Source organism: Diaphorina citri, unplaced genomic scaffold (genome assembly GCF_000475195.1).
Source record: "Diaphorina citri unplaced genomic scaffold, Diaci psyllid genome assembly version 1.1 scaffold82, whole genome shotgun sequence".
NCBI lineage: Eukaryota > Metazoa > Arthropoda > Insecta > Hemiptera > Psyllidae > Diaphorina > Diaphorina citri.
In genome coordinates, this window is record NW_007377519.1 from 154,834 (window position 1) to 167,050 (window position 12,217).

Sequence of the window (12,217 nt, forward strand, 5' to 3'; positions counted from 1 at the left end):
CGAGGGAACAGACACAAGAGAGAGAAAGAAGAAGGGGGGGGGGGGGGGGGGGAGGAAAACGGAGGGAGAAAAGAGAGACTCTAGGGACCCCGAAAGTTATTTGGGTACAAATAAAGGGTAGAGAGACGGAGAGAAATAAACATTGGATAGATGGGAGAGGAGAAAGTTCGTTTTTCTTTTAAGAGAGTAAGACAAAAGTAGGGGAGGGAAGTAAAGATGATCAGGGAGGGAGGAGAGAGGGGGGAGGAAACGGGAAAAAGTCGCAAACTCAGGTCCCTTGCGCCCAAGCTGGGATTAATTAATAATTGATGACTGATAAAAGCTATTGAAGAAGTTCTCGTTTTTCCGGGGTAAAACTCCAGTGAAGGGAAAAAAGTTCGAAATAAAAAAAAATCCCCCGTCCTGTTCAAATTAAATTCAAAGAAGTTTTAAAGTTAAAGGGGCAGATGGGGATTATTCTTGGTCTTAATTTCAATCTCTCCTTCCTGCAAAAAGGGTCCTACACACGACCAGTCCAAAAGTCCAAATGGACTGAAGCCAATGCGAAACTCATAGGGATTCTGTACCAAAAATTTGATATCAATTCAGATTTTTTGTGGACTTGTGTGTGGACACCATTATTTGACTTTAATCTATTTGGACTGTAGTTAGATGGACTCTTCCCATCGTGTGGAGGGACCTTAAAAGTCTTTTCCAATATTCCTTCCTCCCTCTCTTACTCTGTGTACGAAGCTCTCTCTTTCTATTCAATCTTTTCCTTTATACCACCTCTCGATTTAATTACAAAATGGTGAGATAGGTACATATTTTCCTTTCATTCTAAAGCTAAAGTGGTGAAATCGCAATCTCCACTAATGTTTCTTTTGTTGCACATTGCATACTCAAAACATTACACGGCGTTCACACAAATCAGAATCCGTTCCAGATTGAAATAAACTCGACCTAAAGTTGTGACTTTGCCGAAAAACGGGGTCTTTTGAGAAGTCCGGAATGGGGGCAAATGGGGCTGAATGAGCCCCCTGGAACGGCCCAAACCCCCTGGAAACGGTTCTAAGCCCCCTTAAAACCAGCCCTGAACCCCCTGGGACCAGTCATGGGCCCCATTATATTGCTATTATGGAGAATGTCAGGCTTGGAATAATAATATGAAATAAATTATTATTATGACACAACATAAAACCGATATACATCAAACTATGCTGGCAGTAACTAGGTCATATATGTCGATATATTACATGAAATATGAGGAAGAGGAGGAGACGTGTAATACATGGAGAAGAGAGAGAAGGGAGTAAGAGAAGGTAGAGGAAAAGATAAGGAACTGGGAAGGTAGAGAAAACTAAAGAGAGGGAGAGAGAGAAGAAATTGGGAAAACATGAAGAATGTAGAAATAATGATTCAACATGATAAGAAAAAAGACAACAGAAGGCGAAAAGAAAGAGAACGAAGAAAAAGAGAGTGGGAGAGAATTGAATTATTGATTATTTTTATACGATAAAGGTGGAGAAAACTAAAGAGAGGGAGAGAGAGAGAGAAGAAATTGAGAAAACATGAAGAAAGTAGAAATAATGATTCAACATGATAAAGAAAAAAGACAACAGAAGGCGAAAAGAAAGAGAACGAAGAAAAAGAGAGTGGGAGAGAATTGAATTATTGATTATTTTTATACGATTTTTATTATTATAAAATGAAAACCGCCCTTAGAAGGACAGAGAAGGAGAGAGAGAGAGAGAAAGAGAAAGAAAGAAAGAAAGAGAGAGAGAGAGAGAGAGAGAGAGAGAGAGAGAGAGAGAGAGAGAGAAACTGAAAGATAGAGAGAGAAAGTAAAAGAGAAATACTGCATACAAAAAAATTCAAAATTCAATTGCAGGTTGCAGATAGAGATAACTGTCTTCTTCTTGTTCTCCTCTTACTCCTCCTCCTCCTCCTTCCTCTTCTTCTCCTCTCTACAGGGTGAAGTAATGTTAAAAAATGGAACGTTTTACAATGGGGCCCATTTAGATATCGGCCATTCCACTTTGACTGCATTAGTTCCCGTGCTTGGTTGGTGTCTGTCTGGACAGCTCACGCTCTCAGTTCTGAAGAACTGCGAGCTATTTCGGCCTGCACTAAAACTTCGGCCTGTACTAGAACCTCGTGAGAACTTTTGAAAGAAAGAATGTAGGAAGGATTTTCCCCATCCGTGGCACAAGCTCTGGTTATACGGATGGGTATACCATTTATAAAAATTTAGTATGTTCTGAGAGTTATGTCGAAAAAAAAATAAATGGAAACTTAATAAATTAATAATGTGCCTAGCCAGCCTAGTTAGCTTAGTTGGTAGTGCGTCTGCCTTGTAAGCGCTAGGCCGCGGGTTCGATTCCCGCCCGGGGCGGATTTTATCCTGATGGGATAATGTTCGTTTTCGGAACGGCTGGCTTTCTCCTATCCTGTCTTCCTTCTCTCTTGGATTTCAGGACGATAAGACCTTGGCAGTTACAGTTCCTTCTATCAAACCTCAAAAAAAAAAAAAAAAAAAAAAAATATACCTATGTATGTATGTCCCAGGCCGAACGCAAATTCATTTTTGATTTTAAGACTCTTTCTAAGCCATGATAATCAGAAGGGAGGACGCCAAGTGTATTATTAGTATTTTTTTTATTTTTATTTATTAAAGTGTGTTCTTAGTATTATTTTGGAAGAAACTAGTGTTATTTATCTGCTTCTGTTTCCAAGTTATTTATACGAAGAAAACGTGATGAATTTCTGGAAATGAGAAAGAAATATAGATAAGGGAGAGAGAGAGGGAGAGGGAGAGAGAGAGAGAGAGAGAGAGAGAGGCGCAATGGCGTCGAATAAGTTTTCCTGTTTTTCTTCCGAAAAGAAAATAATTGAGACAAATATAATTTAAGAAAAAAAAAACATATTATGAAGAAGAAAAAGTAGAAAGAGAATAATAAGACAGGAAGAAGTAGAAGAATAAGGAGAAGGAGAGGAAGAAGGAGGAGGAGAAGGAGAAAAATAAGGAGAAGGAGAGGAAGAAGGAGAAGGAGAGAAAGAGGAAAAAGAAGGAGAAGAAGAGGAGGAAGAAGAAGAAGAAGAAGAAGAAGTAGTAGAAGAAAAAAACATACGAGGAAGGAAAAGTAGGAGAATAATAAGACGAATAGGAAGAAAAAGACGAAGAAAAAGGAGGAGGATAAGAAGGAGGTGGAGAAGGAGAGGAAGACGAAAAAACAGAAGTAGGAAAAGAGGAAGCATCAGATAGTACAATGTTGAAAAATAGACTGATATTTTATTGTAACCCGGAAAGAACTTGAAGAGGAGGAGGAGGAGAAGGAGGAGGAGGAGGAGGAGGAGTAGTAGTAGTAGAAGAAATAGAAGTAGAATAAGATGGAAGAGGAAACTAAGAACAAAATATTGAAAAAAAAAATAGAGCAATCTTATACTTCCGAGTTACAAACATGGAAATAATCATCCAAACTTTTTACTCTGTGTTAGAGCCCTGTGTACTTGAAAATATTATTATGTACACTTACTTGTATATTGTTATTTTGTCTAATTTATCGATGTTTTCTAATATGTTTAGAAACTAGAAACAAATACAGACTTGCAGAAAGAAGACAAGGAAGAAGGAGAAGAATAAGGAGAAGGAGAGGAAGAAGGAGGAAAAGAAGGAGAATAATAAGGAGAAGGAGAGGAAGAAGGAGGAGGAGGAGGAGGAGGAGAAGAAGAAGAAGGAGAAGAAGAGGAAGAAGAAGAAAAAAACATACGAGGAGAATACTAAGATGGATAGGAAGAAAAAGAAAAAGACGAAGAAAAAGGAGAAGGATGAGAAGGAGGTGGAGAAGGAGAAGAAGACGAAAAAACAGAAGTAGGACAAGAAAAGCAGATAGTATAATGTTGAAAAATAGACTGATATTTTATTGTAACCCGGAAATGATCATCCAAAGGTGAAGAGGAAAACAAGATGAAGAAGAGATAGACAAAGAAGGTGAAGAGAAAGAGGAGGAGGAGGAGGAGAAGAAGGAGAGGACGAAATAAAAGTAGAATAAGAAGGAAAATAAGAACAAAAAATTGAAAAATAGGACAATCGTATATTTCCGAGTTACAAACTTGGAAATAATCATCCAAACTTTTTACTGTGCATTAGAGCCTTGTGTACTTGAAAATATTATTATGTACCTATTGCACTTACTTGTATATTGTTATTTTGTCTAATTTATCGATGTTTTCTAATATGTTTAGAAACTAGAAACAAATACAGACTTGCAGAAAGATTAGAAATTAAGATAGTTACTCCCGATAGAAACTTTTCCTATTTTGTTCCAAAGATTGTTTTCGACGAAATTTTCAACGTAGAAAATATGATATCCCAGGAATAATGCTACACTGTAAATTATCAGACGAAGAGGAAGAGTAAAAGAAGAGGAGGAAGGAGGAGAAGGAGAAGGAGAAGAAGGCGAAGGAGAAGGAAGAAGAAGGAGAGGAAAGAGGAGGAAGAAAAAAGAAGGAGAAGAAAGAAAGAAGAAGAAGAGAACGAGGAGGAAGGAGAAGAATAAAAGAAGAAAGAGAGAAAAAAATAATTTCAATTTTAATGTAGGTAATTGTAACACACTTTATATCAGATATAAAAAAAAAATCACTTAAATGACATACATGCATACACACACCTACTTAAAATATCTAGTTACCTCAATCCAAATGTTTTATTCTAGGTAAAAAAAAAAAAAAAAAAAAAAAAAAAAAAAAAAAAAGGGAAAGAAAAAGGAAAATAAAAAAATGCCAAGTAATCCTCTTTCCTCTCCTTCTCCTTTCTATGTATTCCTCTATTTCCTTTTCAATCTCTTTCTTTCTACTTTCTATTCCTCTTCTTCTTTCTTTATATCTCTTTCCTTTCCTCCCTTTTCGCTGTCTGATTTCCATTATTCTTCACACTCTCTGTTCCTTTCCTTCTCTTTGATAGAGAAAACTGCTGGTAGTATAAACAAGGTAGGTATACCTATTCTATTCTATTCTAACTGTAACTGCTAAGGTCTTATCGTCCCGAAAGTGAAGAGAGAAGGAAGGTAGGATTCGAGAAAGCCCGCCGTTCCGAGAACGAACCTTATTTGTTTACCATAAAATCCGCTCGGGTGGGAATCGAACCCGCAAAGTAGCGCTTATAAGGCACGTGCTACCCTTCAAGCTAACTAGGTTGGTCTTTCTGAATAATTTTCTCTTCTTTTTTGTCAATTTCTATTTGACCCCTACCCCTGTTCAATTTCTTCATATTTTCAATAATACCTTTTCTTGTTGCACCTGCTATCTCATTCTACCTTCTCTCCCTTTCTTCCTCTCTTCCTTCTTTCTTCCCTTCCTTCCTGCCTGCTTTCTTTTTTCCCCTCTCTATATACACACCTATCTTCCTCTATTACACTCTTCTCTTTCCCTTCTTACCTGTCCTTCCCCTGTCTTTTTTCCTCCTTTTTTCTGCTTTTCCCTCCCTTTATCATATTTTTTCTTTCTTTCCCCTTCTTCTCTTTGTATGTTCATATCTTCCTAAATTATCCTCTTCCCTCTTTCCTTTTCTCTCTACCTTATTACCTCTCTTTCGCCACTCTTTCTTTGTCTTACTCTCCCCTTTATTTCTCTCTTTTATCGTTTCCTCTTTCAATACACAATTACACATCTCCTTCTCAGTTATGCTCTCTTCTCTTCCCTTTCCACTTTTCCTTCTTAGCTATTTTCCACTCTTTCTTTACCTCTCTCTCTTGTCTCCTCCCTTCTTATTTTTCCTCTTTCTCTTCTTACTTCTTCTTCCTCACGCTTTCTTTCCCTTCTCTCCTGTCTCCTTTCTTCTTTTGTTTCCTCTTTCTCTTCTTACTTTTCCTCACTCTTTCTTTCCTTTCTCTCCTGTCTATTGTCTCCTCTCTTCTTCTTTCTCCTCTTCCTCTTCTTACTTATCCTCCCCCACTCTTTCTTTCCCCTTTTCTCTTGTCTCTTCCTTTCTTCCATTTCCTCTTTATCTTCCTAGTTTACCTTTTCCCACGCTTTTTTTCCCTTCTCTCCTGTCTATTGTCTCCTCTCTTTTTCTTTCTCCTCTTCTTAATTTTCTCTCCCCGCTCTTTCTTTGTCATCTCTTCCCCTTTAATTCCCTCTTTTCTTCTTCCCTTTTTCAATACACATCTCCTTCCATTATACTCTCCTCTCTGCCTCTTCTTCTTCTTCCCCTGCCCCACTCTTTCTTTCCCTTCTCCCATTTTTTTGTTTTCTCTCTTCTTCTTTTCCTCTTTCACTTCCTACCTTTCCCCACTCTTCTCACGAGGAATAATGTCATATTCTCTTTTGTTTTGAGAAGCATTTCCAGTGTTTTGTTCTGTTTTTGTTCTTTCACTTCAAGCGCCTCCGTTCTTCCGCCTAGTTTTCAGCATTATCTGCCTACTTTCTGCTCCTTTTCATCGTTTCTTCTTCTTCTGCGTTGTTCTTTCCTTATTCCTCTAGTTTCATTAGAATGGTATATCTTTTGTTTCCGCTACCTAGTAGTTTAGCATGAGTAATTTTTTCTTATATTATTATCTTTTCTTCATTTTTATTACAATTCAGGTTCGATATAATATCTTTTGTTTCCACTGGTATTTGAATTATTTCTTCTTCTCCTGCTACTTTTCTTCTTCTCCTCATCCGACTTCTTCCGTTCCTTCTTCTCCTTCGTCTTCTTCATCTTCTCCTTCTCCTCCTCCTTCCTCTTCTTCTGCTTTTCCTTCTTCCTCTTCTTCTGCTTCTCCATCCTCTTCTTCTTCTCCCCCTCCTCATTCTTCTTCCCAACTATGCCTCGTTTTTTTTCCATTTCATTATGTATAATTTTCAATGATCATTCGCTTTCTAACGAAATCTTTCTCCTATATTTACGTTCGTTAAGTTTTTTCTTCCCCCTTTTTTTCCTCATCTTTATCTTCATGTAAATTAATTACCCTCTTCTTCCTTCTTTCTCATTTTGTTCCTCCATTCTTTTTTTATTCCGCTTCTCTCTCTCTTCTTTTATTGTTCTGCTCCCCTCTTTTCTCTACCTCTCATTCTTACTTACAAAGTCCTTTTTCTTCAATTGTCTCTCTCTCTTTTTATTAATTTATTCACCTTGTCTCTCTCTATCATTCTCCCTAGCTTTCTTTCAATCTCCCTCACTTAAGAAGTCCCTTTTATTCAATCCTCTCTCTCTCTCTCTCTCTCTCTCTCTCTCTCTCTCTCTCTCTCTCTCTCAAGGAACGTGTGTGTGTTTTCTCAAAGTGTGTATTGCGTATGTGAGAGAGAAGGCGTATTATATTTTCGTCGCCACAGGAGCAAAATTTCGTAAATCCGTTTTTTTTTCCTCAAGATTTTGAAGAGACTGAAGAAGAAATTCTGAGATTTCCAGTTTTGTTTTATTATTCTCAATAATATTTTCAGTCCTATTGCATGGTAGACTTGGGATCTGGAGCTTGGTCCTCTCTCACTCTCTCTTTCTTTCTTCCCATTTCTCTAATATTCTATGATTTTCTCCGTTAGTATTATTGGGAAGGTTTCCAAAAACAAACCCAAATTTCCCTCCCTCCTCCTCCCTTCTCCTTTCTCCTTTTTTCCCCCCTCTCCTCTTCCCAAACTTGGGTGGAGGGGTTTTCTTTTCCTCTCTCTCTCGCTCGCTCTCTCTCTCTCTCTCTCTCTCTCTCTCTCTCGAGTCGCAAGACACTGGCTGTCCCTTCTTTTTTGTGTTTTGGTCACTTCGTCTTGAAAAACCGAGGAAAAATAGAATCCAATCTTTTATTTGTTCCTATCTTTTCTCCCTTTTATTGAATTTGAAATGAAGGGGTATAGTTTTGTTGCGTGATCACGACTCGAGTGCAAAAATCTGGGACACTACGGGGACAGTTCATAAATATTTATGTACACAGACCCGAGTAAAAAAAAATAAAAAAAAAAAAAAAAAAAAAAAATAAAATAATTCGAACTCAGTACCTACCTGCGGGTTGAGAGTCAGTGCTCTTATCAATTTGAAGAAAAAAAAAAAAAATAAAAAAAAAAAAAAAATAAAAAAAATAAAATAAAAAAAAATAAAATAAACAAACTATTATGCAGTTTCAATTTTATTTGTATCCCCTTTTCTAAATACCTAAACATTTAGAAAATAAGCAATTCTAAATGTTTTCAGTTAACAATTAAATGTTCATCTTCTGATCTTCAGATCTATAAGAGGATAGGATCTCTATAGTTTTCTTGTTGGCACTTTTTTAATGGAAAAATAATTGTTGACAATGAAAAATTTCAAAAAGTGCAAAGTTTTTATCATTATTATTTTATGGGACTAGGTAATCTAGGTACCTATAGAAATAAAAATTATGTATAATAGACAGCGGTGTAATGAGATAATGGACTAACTAAATATTCTTCCTTTCTTTGTTCCAGGTTCAGAGTTATGTTCGGGGAGCACTCGCTGTCTCACTCCTTCTACTGCCATCTTCTTCTATCCTCTGTGATCATCGTGTCTGTGGTTCTGTCGAGCGGCTGTCGAATATCCGAATATGGCTGTCGAAACCACCGCTGTATCCGGCTGGATTTGTATTGTGACGGGAAGGACGACTGTGGAGACAAGTCGGATGAGCCGAAACATTGCACTGGTAAGTTTTTTTTTTTATCATCATTATTATGGCCTTTATAACTTTATTTTCACATCCATACAAGAACGGCACACACTGCCCGTCTATCCTGGAACAAACAATGTTCCCAAGGATATGTGGGTTGGAAAAACTTCAATTTAATTTCATTTCAGTAAAAACTTCAATTTAATTTCATTTTTTTAAATACAAAAAGTCGTGTATCTTTGTGAATGATTGACATATAAACGTACCTCTCCTTATAGGGCTGATTTACTGTATTTTGCTTTAGAAAAGCCGTTTTACGAGGGAAGTCCTGCTTGACCCTTTTTACATGAAAGTTTGCAATTAAACAGGTATGTTGATATGTTTTATTCTCTCTACGAGTAGATCTTAACAGAACGTTCGTTATGGCTAATGTTCACTGCGCGTATAGGACAATGTTCTGTGAGGGTAAAAAAAAGGCCTTTTTAATTTTACCTCTGTTTCATATACAGAAAAAACAAGGCATTTTCTAGACTGTTCGACTGTTCGACCCTAGTGGGAAAATACAGATATTTTCACCGTTTACCTATTCCAGTAAAAAAAAAAAAAAAAAAAAAAAAAAAAAAAATCCTCTGAATTATCATAGACATTTTTGTATTATTTCTATCCTAACACAACGTTCATTATAGTCTTCCTTGTACAGTTTGTACAATACCCCGTGGGATTGTAACGTACAGTATTTGTTCTCTCCTTTTGTCCTTCTATTTCTATTCTATCCTTTTTCTCCTATCGTTTTCTTCCCTTCTCTCCCCATACAATTTTTTTCACCTACTTCTTTTTCCATTCCCTCCTTTTCTTCCCTTCTTTTTTCGTGCTCTGAACCTTCTCCTTTCTCCCTTAATACTCTTCTCATTTCTCCCTTCTTCCTTTTATCTCTCCTTCATTTTCCCTTCTTCTTCTTCTTATTTTCCTCTCCTCCTTTTTCTGCTTCCCTACACATTTTGTTATCTCATTCTTCTAATTCTAACTACATAATCTCTCATCATAGTTTAGTATCTTTATCTCGCCCTCCTACCTCTCCTTCTCTTCACTTTGTCTTTCCCTCGTCTCTTTCCCTCGCCCCAATTCTCATTTTTAACTCTCCTCTTCTACTCGTTTCTCAATCTACCTTAGCCATCCTCTGTACTCGCTTCTCTTTTCATTGTCCTTCGCAAAACATATCTTCCACCCTCAATTTCCTTTCAAAATAGTAATAACATACCTTGCATCTCTACTATCTCTTCAGTCTTTCACGACTACCACAACAATTAGCCTAAACCCTCCGGTGCCATCAATTTCCATACAACATAGGTACCTATGTAGGTATTTCACAGTCAAGATGGTTATAGGTAGTGAGGTATTGACTATGTTGTAGGTACATGAATACATTTATTGGTACATTAGGAATATGTAAATAGTACCTACATACAGGTTATCCAAAAATTAACGAACCAAACAGTAGCCCCTGTAGATCAAATTGATCTACAGGGACAGCACGGATCCCTAATTGTTTAAAATGTTCATAGAGGAAAGTCCTGTTTCGACCCAATAAAATCCCCTTCAACCCTGCTCCAATGAGACTAAAAAGTCCCTTTAATCCCTTTATCCCAGAAACTTTTTAGTTCCTTGGCTTTAGGGAGTAAAGAGTCCCTTTTAAAAGGCCTTTGCAATCTAAACAATGTGTCGTGTATTTCATACCGTACGTGTTAAAATACCGCACACTGTGCATAGTAGGTACGTTTTACCGTAAGTTTTGGAAACCCTGTACATATCTCCAGCCTAGTTTGCTGGAGATTAGCTTGTTCTGAAGGGACAAAGTTCGTTCTCGGAACGGCTGGCTTTCCTATCCAGTTACAGTTCCCTCTATCAAACTTTATTTTTTAAACTCTATCTCTCTATCTGGTATTCCTGTGGCACAAGAGTGCCAAAAAGTATTCATATAAATATGTAGGCCGATATCATTAGTAATTCAGGTATTAATTTCCTTTTTGGCTACAGTTATTTCCCTCCAATATTTCATACCCCATTTTGACGACTGAATGAACAAATATGAAAGTTTATTGTTGACTTTGCGGCAAATCAAATCCCTTGAGATATTCTCGAACTTCTTTCTGAATTATGTATGTGCCAATAGAATCCTGCCTAATGTGTACAAAATATGGGATATTTTGTATGGGATAGGGGATATGATACAAAATATTTGATGTGGGATATTTTCGTACGAATACTTACACTTGAAGTGGTATACAGTTTGTGCAAATATTGGGGGGAAAGGTGGAAATTCTCTGTTTTGCCCCGCAGAAAGTTTCGGGTGTCAAGGGAAAACAGGAAAGAGGAAATGGGAGAGGGATGAAAGTGGGAATAAATTGAGAGATAGAGGGAGGAAATGAAAAAGAGAGGGATAAAAGGTGGAAATTCTCTGTTTTGCCCCGCAGAAAGTTTCGGGTGTCAAGGGAAAACAGGAAAGAGGAAATTGGAGAGGGATGAAAGTGGGAATAAATTGAGAGATAGAGGGAGGAAATGAAAAAGAGAGGGATCAAAGGGGGAATGAGAGAGGGAGGAAATGAAATGTAGAGGGATGAAAGTTGGGTATAAATTGGGAGAGGGAGAAAAAGGGGACAATTAAACAGGGACGGAGGGGAAAGGGAATGAAATTAATAGCAGGGGAATATTTTCGCGAGGGGGCGGGATTATTACAGAAGGGATTACTGAAACGGCGGGGTGGGGTAACAGATAAAAATTTAACATGACCCAATTTACATCATCCGAAAGCATTACTCGTATTTCCCCTCATCATTTTTTTCTCTATTCTATATTCACAACTGCTTTCTGTATTAATATTGTATTTTGTATGCTTCCTCTATTTCGAGCTTTTGTCCTCCACTTTATTGCCACTTTAAAGTACGTACTTAAAACTTTGATAACACTATCCCATGGTGTGTGAAAATTATTTCGCAAAAGTTCAAAAATACAAAACTATTCTACACACATAGTTACCTCTTCATCTTCCTGTTTTTGCTATTTTATTCTTGATCTCAGGACTTTCAGAAGAGAGGTAGCCTTTTCCTAGCTAAGGTCATAATTTTCAACCAGCTATTCAACTTCGGTGATCCATAAAAAAACATGTTTAAAAGGGGTTAATCCAAACCGACTGACTGCAGTCAGCCGAAATTGAAGAAAAAAATCTAAGGAAAAATGAAAAAAAGAAGAAAAAAAAAAAAAAAAAAAAAAAAAAAAAAAAAAAAAAACTTGTACAGCAGAAAGTAAAAAAAAAGCTTGTACACAGGAAGTAACTAGAAAATCATTGGGGTATCTCGATAGTTCCAAATGCCACGAAAAAACGGCAAACCTTTGAAAAACTTCGAGATTTAGTTGTTATTTTCAAATTTCAACACAATAAGATAATAAATTCTCTATCCATGTAGTAGTTACAACATTTTCGTTTTTTCGACGGTACAGTAGGTACATTAAACAAATAAGGGAATTCCCTAGGACCTTTTTTAACAGTACCTACTACCTACCTAGAATAGAATAGAATATACCTTGTTTATACTACCAGCATAGGACTGAAAAGTCCCTTTACTCTCGCAATCTAAACAAGGTCTTATATA

General features: G+C 37.0%; 1 protein-coding gene across 1 annotated transcript in view; it reads left to right on the forward strand.

Moving 5' to 3' along the window:
• Positions 1 to 12,217, forward strand: part of LOC103523051 — a 97,072-nt gene that overhangs the window by 44,102 nt on the left and 40,753 nt on the right. The window contains 1 exon segment of the mRNA XM_026832843.1: positions 8,395 to 8,606. Coding sequence (XP_026688644.1) covers positions 8,405 to 8,606 — 202 coding nt within the window. The 5' untranslated portion in view covers positions 8,395 to 8,404.